The sequence below is a fragment of the Pseudochaenichthys georgianus genome, chromosome 11, assembly GCF_902827115.2.
Source record: "Pseudochaenichthys georgianus chromosome 11, fPseGeo1.2, whole genome shotgun sequence".
Lineage (NCBI taxonomy): Eukaryota > Metazoa > Chordata > Actinopteri > Perciformes > Channichthyidae > Pseudochaenichthys > Pseudochaenichthys georgianus.
The window spans coordinates 20,241,922-20,259,366 of NC_047513.1; the positions used below are offsets into that span (position 1 = coordinate 20,241,922).

Genomic DNA, 17,445 nt, shown 5'->3' on the forward strand with positions numbered 1-17,445 from the left:
GAGAGAGAGAGAGAGAGCACTGGAGGGAGAAATGAAGGGTGAAAGGAAACGAAGAGCTTTTAAAAGACAGAGAGAATAGAGAGAGAAAGAAGCAAAGCTGCGGTGGGAGACGAGCAGAATAGAGAAAATGACAGGAAGTGGTGCAGTGATTCATTTTCTGACTGCAAGAACCACTGCTGAGAATCGATCCAATCCATTAGTTTAACTGAATGGACCTCCATGGTAAGTTTGAGGTCACTGAACAAAAATGATAAATGCTTCCTGTAGGTACGGGATACATTATCTATACACAGTGGGATTTTGTTCAGATTTTAGTAGGACATTGCTACCCTGTTTGAATCTGGTGGCAACATCTGATATCTGTATCATATGAATGAAAGTAGTAGATTGGCGGTAATCTAATATTAAAGCTGCTATGATCATTATTTGTATTATAAAGATGTATAAAATGACTATATGTAATGTGAGAGGGGTGACTCGTAGTGATGAGCCCACAGAGAATTATCACCAACTGTGCCGTTTCCCTTCCGCAGTAAAGAGCTTATTTAGCATCTCTCAGCACAACTTTATTGTTTTGGTTCCCTCGTACTGTTCTCATCGTGTTTCTAGCTGCATGAGGCAGCTGCTTTCGGTGAAAAGGCTCTAATACAGTGTACACTATCAGCCCAGTACCACATGTCAAACAGACAAGTGCATTCAGCTGCTCAACATAGTGGACCGTTTAGCTGCTCCACAGCTGGATATTAAGTGTCAGTGGAAAACAAAACCAGAGCTGAACGAAGAGTACACATTGGAGCTACACAAATAAAGACACAAACACAACTCTTAACAAATGCTGATGTTGATGTTTATCTGCTGGATGTGAACATTAGAAAATGTTTTCCAGAACGTGTGCTACATCATCTTTATACGGTCATAATGCCTGAAGAGGTTTTGTCTGTCATTGATGTGAACAGTAAAACCCATTGAAAAGCAACATTTTGTATAATGACGATAACAGGATTATGTTGCATGTGTTTTGATAGTTTCTATTTTGAGCTCCAACCTTCCCTGTGAATCAATATAGAGAGCAAATCTGAAGGTACTACAAAGTGGCTCTAGAAACAGACAGAAAGAGAAATGATCATGAAGAAGAGAAATCCAAGAGATAGAGAACAGAAGAAGAGAGCTGAGAAGAGGAAAGATGTGGGGCATTTCTTCTCAGGAGAGTTCAGAGGGGTCCAGAGAAGCAGCAGACGGCTGCTTCAAATGGATTTTCCTTGTTTGTAATGAGGCTACTTTGTCTGCCGCTGCCAGGGCATGTGGTGCTTTTGGGGGGGCTGGATGGAGAGAGGGGTGGAGAGAGGGGTGGAGAGAGGGATGGAGAGAGGTGGAGAGAGGGATGGAGAGAGGGGTGGAGAGAGGGATGGAGAGAGGGATGGAGAGAGGGATGGAGAGAGGGGTGCAGAGAGGGATGGAGAGAGGGATGGAGAGAGGTGGAGAGAGATGGAGAGTGGGATGGAGAGAGGGGTGCAGAGAGGGATGGAGAGAGGGATGGAGAGAGGTGGAGAGAGATGGAGAGAGGGATGGAGAGAGGGATGGAGAGAGGGGTGCAGAGAGGGGTGGAGAGAGGGGTGGAGAGAGGGGTGGAGAAAGGGGTGGAGAGAGGGGTGGAGAGAGAGGTGGAGAGAGGGGTGGAGAGAGGGGTGGAGAGAGGGGTGGAGAGAGAGAGGGATGGAGAGATGGGTGGAGAGAGGGGTGGAGAGAAGGATGGAGAGAGGGATGGAGAGAGGGGTGGAGAGAAGGATGGAGAGAGGGATGGAGAGAGGGGTGGAGAGAGGAGGAAGGATGGAGAGAGGGATGGAGAGAGGGGTGGAGAGAAGGATGGAGAGAGGGATGGAGAGAGGGGTGGAGAGAAGGATGGAGAGAGGGATGGAGAGAGGGGTGGAGAGAGGGATGGAGAGAGGGATGGAGAGAGAGAGGGATGGAGAGACGGGTGGAGAGAGGGGTGGAGAGAAGGATGGAGAGAGGGGTGGAGAGAGGGGTGGAGAGAGGGATGGAGAGAGGGATGGAGAGAGAGAGGGATGGAGAGATGGGGGAGAGAAGGATGGAGAGAGGGATGGAGAGAGGGGTGGAGAGAAGGATGGAGAGAGGGATGGAGAGAGGGGTGGAGAGAAGGATGGAGAAAGGGGTGGAGAGAGGGGTGGAGAGAGGGATGGAGAGAGGGGTGGAGAGGGGTGGAGAGAGAGATGGAGAGAGGGATGGAGAGAGGGATGGAGAGAGGGGTGGAGAGAGGGGTGGAGAGAGGGATGGAGAGAGGGTGGAGAGAGGGATGGAGAGAGGGGTCGAGAGAGGGTGGAGAGAGGGGTGGAGAGAGGGATGGAGAGAGGGGTGGAGAGAGGGATGGAGAGAGGGGTGGAGAGAGGGATGGAGAGAGGGGTGGAGAGAGGGATGGAGAGAGGGATGGAGAGGCTTACAGGGATAGCACAGGATGAGTGAAAATGGGTAGAAGTGCTCAAGAAGAAGCAGGAATAAGGGGCTGAAGTGGGAGGAGGGGGCTGACCGAGAGAGAAGCGCGAGGAAGAGTAATAGGAGTGGGAAAGTGTTCAATCGTAGATCTTTCTGATGGCGTAATGCGGTTGCCAGGGGGACGGAGGATAACGGATAGATGGTGGGAAAACAATCAGTTATTGCAGGAGGTGGCCAGTGAGAGGGAAATAGATAAATGGAGCGGGGAATAGGAACAGAGAGGAAATTGAAAACATTACAGCTATTGTTGTCAAGGACAAAATGATAGCTTGGTGCTATTCCAAAAGTCAAGCTGTTAAACTGTGATGTAGAGATACAATAGGAATACAAATGGAACAGCATCTTGACAACGTAACACTTCTTTCTGTTCAGCAAATGAGCTAAATCACTCGTCGTCACATACAGCGGAAGAAATGAAAAGAACATCCTTACACGTGGAGCGCTTGTTTCTTTCCTTCGCCTTCATTTCAAACAGCGGTTCAGAGGTTTTCAATGAGCACGATGCGAGTGGGAGCTTCACCCGAGGCAGAGCTCTGGTGAAGACAGTGACCTGTTTTCGCTTCTCTTTGATGTGAATTCCACGGATCTGAACTCATATTACCTTCGCACTTCTCTTTGCCTCCTCTTTCTTGTCTCCTTTCTACTTTCTGTTGCCACTCTCTCACTCTCTTCCTGCTCTTTTGTTCCCAACTTCCCTCACTACTCCCAGCAGAAGAACACGATGTATTATGATGATGGATGGATACTCGCGCGTACATGAAATCCTTTTATCCAATGTTTTTCATCTTTCCCTCTGGTTTCCTTTGCAGGTCTGATGTATTCCAGGCTTGATATGCATGCATGCTCATGCCTCTGTTAAACGCATGCACGTGGTTTTCAGTATGACGAAACCACTCTAGGACAACTCTTTAGATTTCTCATCTGTACATCCGAAAAGGAGGATAGGAGGTTTATAGGAGAGCCCCTGTGGACTCTGCCTGTCTCGCTCACTTCAACTTAACCTGAAAAATACCAGTCAAGTAATAACTTAATCTTGTACGTTTTGATATAAAAAATGCATGACTTATCTAAAAGGACAATGAGAGAATGGGAGGAGAAGGACAGAGAGCTTATGATAGCAAAAAAACAAGGGCAGAGGGAGAAGTCAGAGGCAGCGCCCAGATGGTGAGCTGTCAGCGGCCGTGTGTGTGTGTGCGCGCGTGTGTGTGTGTCTTTCTCTGTGTGCATTCCGCATGTATGTGGAGGGCATTTCTGCCCTTATGTGCAGCCATGCGTGTGTGTGTGTCTGTGCCCTCTGAGCTGAGGAGAGGTACTGTATGAGCGCAGAGCTGTTCTTCCCAGATGGCACTGGCAAACAGACACTGCAAGGCTGGCAGGGTTGGCACAGCGACCGGTGCACAGTTGGCACTGCCAGACACCATGCTCTCCCCGATGTACCGGGGCGAGGGTGCCTGCTGCCAGCCGCCTGAGCTCATTGACTGACTGGCAGGCAGGCTGTACAACCCAGTGACTTATTCATGAAAGTTTCTCCGTATCTGTTTCAACTACAGAGCTCTCACCTTAAATGTGAAAGCTCTTGTTTGCACGAGTCAGTCACTACTGTATACGGCTGAGACAAAGCATGAAGGAACATCCGATTGCCTGTCACGAGAATTCACATCACACCTTGAGCGTTACAACGGCTTCAATTGTACACAGCTGCATTGTAATTATATTCTGTTGGTTCTATTGTTACAGCACCAGCTTTCATGTCTTCATTCATTAAACAGTGATGTGTCTTAACTCACTCCTATGATCGTGCTGATCTATAGGCCTCCGCTGGCAGGTTGCCAGAAGTACTGGAGGCTTTCCAGCTGAACACCTTGATGTGTTCTCTGTGTGTTGAGCAACACAAGCAGACACACACCAGGTTGAATAGCTACCGACAATAAAGTGGCGTATTAGTGTCTTGATTGTGTGGATGTGCTTGTGGCAGATGCAAAGGCATGCATACGTCTGCCTGTGTGTGTGTGTGTGTGTGTGTGTGTGTGTGTGTGTGTGTGTGTGTGTGTGTGTGTGTGTGTGTGTGTGTGTGTGTGTGTGTGTGTGTGTGTGTGTGTGTGTGTGTGTGTGTGTGTGTGTGTGTGTGTGTGTGTGTGTGTGTGTGTGTGTGTGTGTGTGTGTGTGGACTTTACACTTCACATGCCTTAAACAGGAAGTGTAAACTAAGCGTGTGTTTGTGTATATTCGTGTGTGTAACTGAATGTCTTTGCTGTGTGTACACTACACTGTATGTGTCTATAATTGTGTGTGTGCCTCTGAGGATGCAGCTGTGCAAGTGGCAGCGTGTGCCAGGTCGGGAACACTTAAGCAGCAGCAAGACACTGTGTGTGTGTGTGTGTGTGTGTGTGTGTGTGTGTGTGTGTGTGTGTGTGTGTGTGTGTGTGTGTGCGTGCGTGCGTGCGTGCGTGCGTGCGTGCGTGCGTGCGTGCGTGCGTGCGTGCGTGCGTGCGTGCGTGCGTGTGTGTGTGTGTTCTTGTCTGTTTGTGTGTGTGTGTTCTTGTCTGTGTGTGTGTGTTCTTGTCTGTGTGTGTGTGTGTTCTTGTCTGTGTGTGTGTGTTCTTGTCTGTTTGTGTGTATGCAGGAAGGAGATGGGGTGGGGGGGTATTTTGGCCACCCATCTGTGCTAGGCTATTTCGCTACTGTGTCTGCAAGCACACACTCATGCAGTCACACACAGAGACACACACAGAGCTCTGTGCCAGGCAAGCTGTTCACTCGCTGGCGCTGGCATCGCTCCAGAGAGAGTGGTGGCATCCATCTGTAGCACTGGAGAGTGGTTAGGAAGTGTGTCTGGTTCTGTGTGTGTGTGTGTGTGTGTGTGTGTGTGTGTGTGTGTGTGTGTGTGTGTGTGTGTGTGTGTGTGTGTGTGTGTGTGTGTGTGTGTGTGTGTGTGTGTGTGTGTGTGTGTGTGTGTGTGTGTGTGTGTGTGTGTGTGTGTGTGTGTGTGTGTGTGTGTGTGTGTGTGTGTGTGTGTGTGTGTTTAATTTGTGTTTATGCCGCAGAAAAACAAGACAATTGGATTGTCGCGATAATGCTATTAGTAGAGTTGGTGGTGGGTGCGATGACAGAGTTCAGAGTTGTGCTGGTTAAAATCTTCTGTTGTTTGAAGGGCAGTGGGCGGACGATGTGGGAAGGACGTGATATAAAGACTGCAACATGTGTCCCACACTGCTGAGTTAACTTCATGAGCAAAGCTTAACTATTTAAGAACTGATCTTATCCACACAATTAAGATGGACTCATTGTCCTTGATGGAGAATCTACGCTCATTTTAAAGCTGATCACATGTTCGTGAATTATTAGATATACTTGACATATACATACGTATCATACTGCAGATATGTACAGTATATATTGCCTTTCTCACCAAATTTCATTTAAAAAACACATATTTTTAAAAGGAGCAGACCTTTTTTGTGGGATTTAAAGTGAATATGGAACGTGTCAAATGACTATTTCTATCTAAATTACTGAATTGAATTGATACATTTGTTTTACTCGAAAGAAGAATCAAACTGAGAAAAATCTTGACGAATTAAAGCAAATTGCAGAAGCACTTAACAAGAGCAAATTATAATTAAAGGGGCCGCAATTTACTTCAATTCATAAAGACGTTTCTCCTTCTTTGAATGTGGCTTTAAAAGCACTTTGAGCTATGGGCGCATTGATTTAGTGAGAATGGCTGAGAGTAGCATTAGCTAAGAGTTGTATGATTCTTGTTTTCCTTTGAAGTTTACCAGTTGTTTAATACTCACATCAAATACAGAATCATTTCAGCGCACATACATGTTTGAATCCAGGCAGTGTCTCCGGTGTTTTCGAGGTCAGTGTGTGTCAAAGCTTTGCTGTAAACTGGTGTGTTCACCCGTTTTGAGATCCTCTCTTCTTGTTTGTCAGATGCCTCAGATGGCTGTGCGCCGACAGGGAGGTAAGAGAGAGAGAGAGAGGTGAAACGATGAGGAGGAAAGAGCCGAGGAAAAAGTGTGTAATGGTTAGATGAAAGGAGACAAAGACACATCGCTGACCTGGAATGGTCATGGTTGTAGTGTGTGTGCGTGTGTGTGTGTGCGTGCGTGCGTGCGTGCGTGCAGCATCCCTCCGCTGCCTCCCCCTCCAGACATACTCTGCTCTCAGCTACTCAGAGCCATTAACAAACCATGGTCACTGTCTCACACACACACACACACAGGTACACACACACACACACACACACACACACACACACACACACACACACGCACTATGTAATTCTGGAAATGCCCTGATGCGAGGTCACACCAACCAGCACTCTCTGGCTGCCTGCTCACCAGATGTGACTCAAGCCCCTTCCTTTAAACATCTTCTCCTGGAGGGGAAAAGGAGGGCGAGTTGGGGGAGAAGAGGAGGGAGTGCAAAACCAAAGGAGAGTAGCGGTTTTCAGAGCAGGGGCGGTGAGAGGTAAAGGTTTTTGTTGCTCTGTTTTTTAAATCTGGTTCTACTTTGCAGAGCTCTGAAACACATTTCATAAATTGCAGAACATCTTTTTTTCGAAGCGGTTTTGGGGGAAGATAGTTAACCGGCAGTAATTCCAAACACATGGCAGTCGTCATGTGATATTTTGAAAACACCAGGCAGACAGGCTGGTTCCCTCCCCCGCAATGCTCTCCTCTCACCAGGAACCCTCCCTCCCTCACTGTTAGCCTCTGCCCTGTCTTCTCTGTGCTCGTCCCCTGCATCTCGCGTTTGATTTCCCCATCTGTCTCTCATAGGTGCTTAATTGTATCTCTTGTTTTCTGTCCCTGTCTTCACCATCCTCACCTCCCTTTTCCTATCTCTTGTTTCTTTCTAGGTCTTTGTTTTCCACATCTGTTTTACCCTTCCATCCCTGTCTGTTTTACTGCCGATCACACGCGGTAACTGCACCCTTATTGTACATCACATCATCCATCCATGGCTGTATCCTCCTTCCTCTCCCTCTGTGCCTCTTTACATTGTAAAAGATAACTGTCATGGAAAACACAAAAGTCTTGACTGTCTGTTGAAAATTGATTTCGCTCGCAATGACAGGGATATGATTCCTTCTAGCATCGACGCACACGCACAGATTCAAATTGGCTGCAGAGAGACAGTTCCCTGTAGCGTCAGGAGGGGAAAGGATACAAATTGCCACTTGGGCTTTGTGTATCAGTGCGTATCAATGTGTTTTTGTTTAGAGTAAATGCATCAATGATTTTAAATTGTGAAGCAGTTCATAGAAGGCTGGTGCTTTTGTACGTTGTGTCTCATCACTGACAGCGGCAAAGCTTTATGTTTAAAGAATGCATTCAAGAATACACCGACATTCCCATAGGCAGGTTGTTAAACAGTGTTATCTTCTATATGTTGCAATACCTCAAACACAAAACAGACATATTTACTATATCACAAAGGAAAGAAAGTATAAAGCTTAAGAAACGTAGCCATAAAGTGTTGTCAGCATTAGGATGCGTGATGAGTTCTTTGTGTAAGTACTTATTTGCTGGCGTACGGTAGTGCCTGGGAAAACACCCAAAGCCATATGGGTCACTTGGCTGTGTGTCACTATGGCATCAGAACCAAAACCAAATTGTACACAGCGAGCCATTTTCAATAGGCTGGCTTCCATCGAATGGCAAAAACAGAGTTCCCCAAAGTTTACATCTGATTTATATCCCAGTGTTTTTCCCCTAAAAGCAGCATTTATGTCATTATTTTGATATCATGTTGTTAATGCCAATGACAGGCCAACTTTATATAAATAAACAATGCTTTTCATAGGATTGTGTTAAGCCCCATGGCTTGGCTGTGGACAAATGTCTGATGGCATACATTTATAGTTCAGTGATTTCTATAATGGTGCTCTCTTTCTCCCTGTACATATTCTCATGTGTTGGTACCTTTACCTCTCCCTGACCCACATCTCTCCCTCCTGGCCTTCTCTGTATTTTCCCCAGAACCCATTCCTACTGCCTGTCTTTATTTTACAAGACCCTGCAGTGCAATTTTGCCTGGCAACAAGATGTGGCAGGAATCGGTTCGATTTGAGAGGACGCGTAACGGGCACTGTGAATCATTTTTATTGTTCTTTAACACTTGCTTCCCCTCTCTCTTTCTGCGAGAGAGACTTTATTTCAACAGATGGGTAAAACAGACATTACAATAAATCAAAATTGTTAAAGAGTGAAGGACTTCTTATGTTATACACCGCATATGTTTTATTGTCCAGCATGTGTGTAGTTGGAGGTGTTTTGCAGGATGTGTGTGTTTAGTTGATCGTGCATATGTGCTTGCGTTTGCGTGTTAATGTTTGTGAGATGGAACAGATGGTGTTCAGACCTTTGTGTGCGATTGAGAAATCTCCTTATGTCTCTGCTGGCTTGGCAAAGTGTAAACACACGATGTTACACTGAGAGGAAAATACAGATATGGTGAGAGATGCTAAGGACTGTCAACACTGATCAGGAGCAGCAATGAGTTCTTCGATGCTTTGTATCACATCACTCTTTCACACTACTGTAAATAAAGTCCCATATTTATGATAGGCGGGAAAGATAGGGTCGCGCGTACAGAAATGATTACAAATACGCTAAGCTTAATCGTAAAGTAAAAACCAATGTTCGAAGTTGCAGTTCTCCAAAGACATGCTTGTGGTGTTCTATACGTATACAGTTTATTCTTATATATAACAATAATGGCACTCTTAACTTTTTTTGATAGAAATTCTATAACATCCATATTACAGTGAGCAATTCTTCACATAAGTCCCAGATGTAGCTGTACATAACTACTTTATATGACTGATGGTTAGAGAAGAAAAATTGAGATAAGTAGTTCCCGTTAACCTGCCTCACCAGCTGCTGGTATGGTCAACTCTAAATGGATAAAGTTTTCTGAAATGTGTCATTTAATTTCTTGAAGTATGCTGTGTGACAAATTACTTTGCTATAATGGCTATTGAATTTAAAAGAAAATAGAGGACCTGAGATCATGAGTGTTGAAAGTGTTGATCCCTTAGAGCAGGGGTCTCAAACTCAAGGCCCGGGGGCCAAATCCGGCCCGCGACTTCATTTTATGTGGCCCTGCAAGAGCTTGCAAAGAATATAATACGTTTATTATACAGTTACATGCCACTTTACAGAAGCAAGTTGCCCATAAACTTCATGTCCCACAATGCATCTCGTTTTGTGACATGTGCACTGAAGAGACTTGCAATTATTTGGCCTGGACTTCTGCTTTCAGACATAGTTAATTACTACATTATTATCCTATCCGATAATAATCCAATTCAGAGGCAATAATGTAATATAATACATTATTTTATATATATATATTGTATATTTATATAGGTACAACCGGCCCTTTGAATGCAACCTTTATGCGAATGTGGCCCACGATGAAATTGAGTTTGACACCCCTGCCTTAGAGTGAAATGTAAAGGAATGATATCAGCATTGAAGGTATAAGTAACAGCTAACGTGTTGATGTCATAAATATCAGCTGCTATAAGGGGGAACCTACATCACACTGTGCCAGAGTCTGGGAGATGAGATGAAGCAGCGGTCAACAGGAACCTTCAGGAGAAACGTGTTCACCACAGAGCATTCAGTGGGGGGGGGGGGGTGAAGTTGGGATTGAAAATGGGACATTTTGAGAAAGAGATTGTAAGAGAAGAGAGAAAAGTCCAAAGGGACCCACTGGTACTGCTTTCCCTGCATCTTCTGGGGAGGTAAATAACTAAGTGGAAACCCAATGAGTGTGTGTATGAGAGACACTTGTGTTGTTTTGCCTGCAATGTGTGCATGGGTCCTTGCAGCTGTGTGTCTGAGTTTGTATTTGTGTGTTTGTGGGCTTGTGGTAGGGCGTTGCATCCATACATCATCTTGACAAGCGGGTGGAGTTTGATGGGACATGCTCTGCATACTGCTCCATCTGGCTGCCGACGACGCTCCCTCTGTGTGTCTGTGTGCATGGTCGAGAAGAGAGGGATGATAGAAAGAGAAGAGAGGTTGCTACACTTGCATACCAATAGATTTTTCTTGTTTCTCTGCGTACTCCATCTGAATCTCAATCGTCCCCACCTGTCCCTCAACTGTGTTCCCCCAACACATCCGTCTCTCATTCTCTCCTCCTTTATCTCTCTCTCGTGTCCGTCCCCTACTCCCTCTCTCCACATCTGTACGAGCAATCACCGCAAGCCCCTATCGCACCATCTCTATATCGCTTCATCTATTCCATTACCTATCTGTACCGCTCCCTCTCTTCACACATTATTGTGTTCCATGTAAGTGTGCTACATACCGGAGGCACCATTTTGCACAGACATTGGCACGATGTGGACATTAGTGCTCAATTCAGAGGCTTCCTGTGGCTTCGATGCATCACCGTTTTCACTTTAACACCTACGTATCTTTGTGTGCGCTGAAGATATTACGCCTGTCTAGATTATGTCTGCCTGTGTGTGTGCAGGGCATAAGTAGTTCAATCCAGATGCATTTTTTCATTTAAGTTCATAACGATGATATCTTATGTCTGACTAATACTGTACAATCTTGTGCTCGCACAGGCGCCATAGCTACGTAAATTGTTTATGTCACTGCCGCCAACTCTCGGAACATTCACCCAGCGTGATTGAGATCCATTGTCGTTTTGAAGAATGGGATTTGCCTGTGTGAAGTACTCTCAAGTGGCATATTACTGCCACTGTTATCACATCATTCTCTGGGTCTCCAACTGTACGATCACAGCTCACACATACACCTAGCAAACACACACACACACACACACACACACACACACACACACACACACACACACACACACACACACACACAGTGGAAATTCTAGCTTGAGAAGTTTGTAATGGAGATTGTTTGACTGTCTCCTGATGATAGACTTTGAAGTCTTCGTAGCCTCTATGAATAATCTAAAATATCGAGGTTAGGTGATGTTTTGCTCACTTTCCGAGGTGATTTGAATACGTAAGGACCTCTCAGCTTTGTGTGTGATGATGAAATGTATAAGGTTTTGATATAACATTGTATTTTTGCCTTGAGTTGTAGGTTAGCGAAGTCCTCTCTGTAACATGTTGAGCTATTTCTCTGGGACCGCGTTCCTTCTAGATATCGTTGATTGCAACAGCCTTGTTTTAGGCAAGTGATGTAACTCGCATGTAACCTTAGAAAAGTTGCATTGCAAGTCAGCGGGGGGATAAAATCTCCTTTCTTTGAGCTTGGCTGAAAGAGGGTATAGCAGCGAGAGAAGCGAAGAAAGAAAGCGAGATTTTGCAAACATTGGGGCTCACGTAATCATGGACGATGCAAACGGGTGATGTAAGTGCGAAGACATCCTCGTGAGTGGCAGGTGGGGGTCCAGAGTTTTGCCTCGCTTCAGGGATCGGTCTGTACATCAGAGGGATTGTTAAAAGATAAAAGGAGTAACAAACATTAGCATTAAATGTTTTACTTTGTGCTTTAATTTCAACTAGGATTCTTTTGAAATTGGGTTTAAGAGTAATGAGAACTGTAAGTGTTTTAAAAGTCTTCTTAATTGTTCTCAAATGAAAGAGTAGTGAAAAGCCTAGTATGATGAATGGTTCCCAACTTTAATGACTTTATGTAGCTCGAGCAATCACAACCTCACCCCTCCTGGGATCTCACAATGCAGTCACATATGAGTGTAATTACTTCTGACACATACAATATGATAGACGACGAACAATATACCAAATACATTAATTAAAGCATCACTACAGCCCTGGTAGTCTCATGGGTTTGAGTCTCCTTCACGCCACCGATGCTGCACATATTTGCGCTAAGAGCCTCTTTATGATGCTCTGGATAAAGCTACACAGCAAGTGGTTGTTGTGATACATTAATCACTGTCATCCACAAGCATGATCGTTGATGGGTTTAGCACCTCTGCCTGCATAGAGTGCACGAGCGTATCAACACACAGTTGAGAGCCTCTTCTGTTCTTTTATAGCTAATTGCTGCCTCTTCAACAACCGTCCTCATGCACTTCAATCCATTAATTCCTGGACAACAGCACTTCTGAGAAGTCGTAAAGTGAGTTAGGCAAAGTCAAAGCACTCATCTCCCCTTTCCATTAAAGCTCCGCACATCAATACCTGTCCAGACCTGGAACACGATCTATCGGCCGGCCACAGAGCTGCTGATTTGCCGACAATATGAAAGCGACTGGGCAGTAACAGGGCTACATTAATAAATGAACCATAGATGTGCATTAAGTTCGGCCATTAACTTTTAACAGATGTATTAGGCTGGAGGAGACGCCCAACTTTGTTTTCAAGGTTGTTTAAGGTTGCGTGTTCAGGTGGTGCTTTTTGAATTGAATTATGCATGAGGTAGCGAGCACTTGCTATTGTTCAGCCTCACTCTATTGCTGTAATAAAATGAGGTCTTGTCTGCCTGCTGTCTGTACATGTCTTTAGTATTTCAAAATGAACATGCCATACTTGCTCATGAAAATGTAAATCACGTAGTCATATAACGTTAGCTGTTTTCAGTAATGTGCTTCAGTTGTAAGACGTATTTTTATTTTTCCCAAAGACTGGGTAAATTACCTTGTAGTGGGAGTATTGCTATTGATTCGAGTGGCATGGTAAGTGCCGAGCGAATGGATGGCTGCAGCCCTTGTTGGTTAGTATGAAGCCATTGATTTTATTCTGCTTATATGCTTTGCAGTGCTCTCAATCAAATCAGAAACAGAGAAGATGCTGTTTATAAATCACAAAAGTGTGTGTGTGTGTGGGTGGGTGAGTGAAAGAGAGAGAGAGCATGTTATCGCCTGGATGAATGCATGTATGTGCTCTGTACACAGATTTCACACGTTTTCTCTCTTTATCTTCTATCTTCTCCCCCTGAGGGACTGAGAACGTTTGAAATGCGTTCAGGGTTTATGTTTCTCTCATCTTAACCCGACAGCCGTCCAATCATAACACTGACCCAGGTGTTAATCCCCCAATTACAAGTCTGTAACCAAACTCATCTCTTCACACTGCTGCAGGCCTGTACTCCCATGCAGGAGTTCAGGCGGATCATGAATCCAGACTTTTGTGCTTTTACCTCTTTATGTACATTGTGGACAGACTTTCCAGTTTTCATTTTGGTATCATGTTGAAGTTTAGGAAAAGGTTTTTTTTACCCCATCATAATGCTTCAGGCCGGTCTTAAAACACCCAAGATTGCTTTTAATTAAATAATTAAAAGAGTTATTATTATTAATAATGATATTGTATGCTTTGCACTCTGCCAACTGCTGGAGGTCAGTATGAGTCATTCACGTTATCCACCCCACTATCTATAGTCGCAAAGCTCAAAGTGATTAGAAGATGATTTGGATTGTAATTTGACAAAAGATGAACTGGCCAAAAGGACCACACAATTAGAAAAGTCAATAAACAGAGCTATGGAAAGCATGAGCTCAAAGACCCAGTGAAACAGGATAAGTACAACCATGTGGTAACTTCTTTCTTTTTCACACGGGCTCATTATATATGTAAAGTCTCTGTGTTTGACTGGAAAATGATGAATTACCTTTGGTCCGGTCACCCGGCTGTCTTTTTTAATGACCTTGTATTTTCATAGATCATATTTTAGGCAGGCACACAGGATACGATAGTTGGCAGCCAGAGGTAAGACTATATGTTTCCACTAGCTATTCTGCTATACCCTGAGTTTATAAAATAAATACTCAGGTCCAGTCTTGTTTTACTGTGGAGAAATCAGAGTTGTAAACCTTTCTCAGTCTGGCCAGGTTGGGAGGATGGAGAGGAAGGGGGTGTGTGTGAGAGAGAGAGGGTTAGAAGAAATGCAGCATAGTGAACACACAGTGAGAGGTTTGGACTGTCTTCTCTTAGCATTGACTTTCCTTTCACCTGAAGTCCTATTTTCTCTGCTTTCCTAATCAGTTAGCTTGTTCTCCAGCCATTTCCACCGTGTATATTATCCCTTTTTCACCTTTGCACTCCATTCCAATACTTATTGCTGATCTAAAACCTGTTTTATAATATGAGAAAACAGGTTTTTTAACTTAAACAATATTACATTTGTACTAAAAAAAAGAAAAGTAAAAACTGTAAGATTGGAGGGATTCAGCGACACTGGATCTTTCCCAGTAACGGTAACAAATGCCAGTGTGCTGGGAGCCACATAAATCCGACCTTCCCAGTGACTTTATCAGTAGACCCCTCCTAGGCTGTATGGGTACAGAGCGCCAGTCATCTGTAGCGAGTAAGGAGAAGCGTGCCCCCTGTCTCCGGATGTGATTCTTTACTCTTCCTTTCCTGTCCTCTGGCATAGTCTGACTACATGGGTTGGGATCTGTTTGCCTTTAGGAGACCATTTTACATCAAGGGCCTATCATTATATAGTCAGTATACCAGCTATACCACTTCTAAGATTGGCAACATTAGGCAGTAACTTTATTGTTTGAATGCCATTACAATAGTCTTTGGATCTTGAGTTGAATCTTGAATCTAGTTCAATCATTGCCGTTGGACATATGGAACAGTGAAACCTCTCTGAGCTCGTGAGTTTTTTAGGCTTTTGCAGAAAATACATTGTTTTTCTTTTCTTGTGTGACACAGTTTTTCTCTATACACTTTTAAAGCTTAAGAAGGCTATTATTTTCTCGTCCTGAGCTATCAGTAAGTTTGTATACCTTTTTGAATGTCCTGTGATTGTTTCATTCACTCTGCGTATTTGACATGAAGCTAAGGATTCCTCTCTCTTTGGATTTGAGTGACATCTCCATCTCTCACTTGCTTGTCTGCTAACGCCGAGCTAGCGTGACCGAAATACTTAGTCACAGTGCACCTCGGCAGCAGAGAGCTGCTGAAGCCTGAGCCCACAGCTAACAGGCTTATACTATACTGTCTCTCTCATCACAGTTTCTCTTTCTTTCTTTCTTTCTTTCAGTCTTTATTTCGAACAGATTAAAAATATAACAAACAACAAATGTGAAAAACAGAATATCGTATTGTTATAATATAGTATTTATCCACATTCATGGTAATAATTTGTATATTCAAAAAAAAAAAAATGTCTTCATATTAATAATAATAATAAATGTCCGAAAGGGAGTAGGAGGAAGAAAATGCTTATTAATTCCCACCCCTTACTTGATCAATGATTGTCCTTTAAATCATTATTTTTCATTTCACATAGACTCAACACTATGGATCCAAACAGTCGGCACAGAGGAAAACTAACATCTGTATGTCCTTTAGTGTACATACATTACAAACACTGTGGTTAATATTCAAACATAGTTACATGTAAATTATAGTGTATATTCCTCTTCCAAAAACACACACAAGCACCCTCCAGGGTCTTGACCAAGTGTGTGTCTTTGATTCAAAGCGTAGCATCCACCTTATTGTTACAGCTTTATGTTCCCAATGTCACAGATAAACTCTTGTTTCTCTTGCGGCTCCTCCCTTCCCTCTGCTCTTCCTCCACCCTCCTTCCTCCCTCTTTTCCTCATATATATTTCTTTACTATCTCCTATTCACAATCTGGCACAGAAACGGTTGATAACAGTCTGTTGACTCTGTGTTACCGCTGAGGGAACTTGTGTATCTTATCCTGCACAATATGGGCCCGGCCCTTGCTGCCACTGCAAGACACTGATAATGTCCTGTTGCTGCTCTCATACATTTGATACGGTCAGTTATCTGGAGAGCACATAGCAACTGAATAAGGTGAAAACAGACTTGTCATCAAACTAAAATGTAGTAAAAATAAAGTGATGTCTTTGAAATGACTTATAACTAGAATGAGTATGATTCTGCTTGTTATTCGGTATCTGTTGGGCTTACATTTGTAGTTGATGGTTCATTTTTGTCACAGGAAATTAAAGACAGGATAAGAACTTGTTTTGTGTTTCTGCCATCTTTAAGTTAGGCCATTGAATTGTTGTGTTCCAGGGAAACAAGATAAGGCATTGTACATGTATTTGCTGGTGTGAGGTGTGTGTGCGTCTCTGTGTGTGTAATGAGCTCTGCAGTCGTTAGCAGGGGAGGGGGGGTCGCTGTGTTGCCGTGCTGTACAGCGGGCATGCAGGATGGCACAGATGGTGGTGGAATGAGAGGCGAATCGCTGCAGATTTACGCTCCTCTCTCGGGTGTCTGTCTGTCAGTCTGTCTGTGTGTCTGTGAGTCTCTCCTTCTCCCACTCTCATCCCTCCTGCGACAGTCTGAGCATATGCATCAGTGTCACTGTGGCCGGCCATATGATGTGGTGAGCCATCTATTTACAGAGCTAGTCCATTGAACCTCACAGGCGCTTTGCTATCAAGTCAAATCCTGCTGCTGTGTATGTGCACACGGTGTAATAGCTGCCTTGTTTGCGCACAGATGTGGAAACGGTTGTTTGGTTTCAGTTATTTTTAGTATGTCACTATAATCTTACACTTCTGCCTCTCTTCAGATCGCACTGGGAAGCGCTCCACCATGCCCGACTCACCTGCGGACGTCAAGACACAGTCCAGGTTGACCCCCCCTACCATGCCCCCCCCACCCAGCACGCAGGGAGCGCCTCGTAACAGCTCCTACACCCCCACCACATGTGAGTCAAATGGGTTGTATTTATGTGTCAGGGGTAAATCAAGTTATGTCGTTAATCTCAGCAGAGTTCTCAGTGCCATAGCATTCCTGTTGTGTACATTTTTATTTGGGAAAATTAGATCAGTATTGGTTTCAGTAGATACAGTACACTGTGTGTGTCTGCCTTTATGTCTGCCTTTATATTTGTTGTTTTTAACTTAAATGCTACAAATTGCAATATGTTCCGTATATTTTTTATTCATGTACAGCACTTTGGCGCTACCGAAAGTTGTTTTAAAATGTGCTTTATAAATAAACTTGATTTGATTTGA

The 17,445-nt window shown here is 44.1% G+C and overlaps 1 protein-coding gene across 4 annotated transcripts in view; it reads left to right on the forward strand.

Moving 5' to 3' along the window:
• runx1t1 (RUNX1 partner transcriptional co-repressor 1) overlaps window positions 1-17,445 on the forward strand; it is a 58,020-nt gene that overhangs the window by 19,181 nt on the left and 21,394 nt on the right. For all 4 annotated transcript variants that reach the window (XM_034094676.2, XM_034094678.2, XM_034094677.2 and 1 more), the window contains exon 2: window positions 16,998-17,135. In XM_034094676.2, coding sequence (XP_033950567.1) covers window positions 16,998-17,135 — 138 coding nt within the window. The remainder of the gene's footprint in view (window positions 1-16,997; window positions 17,136-17,445) is intronic.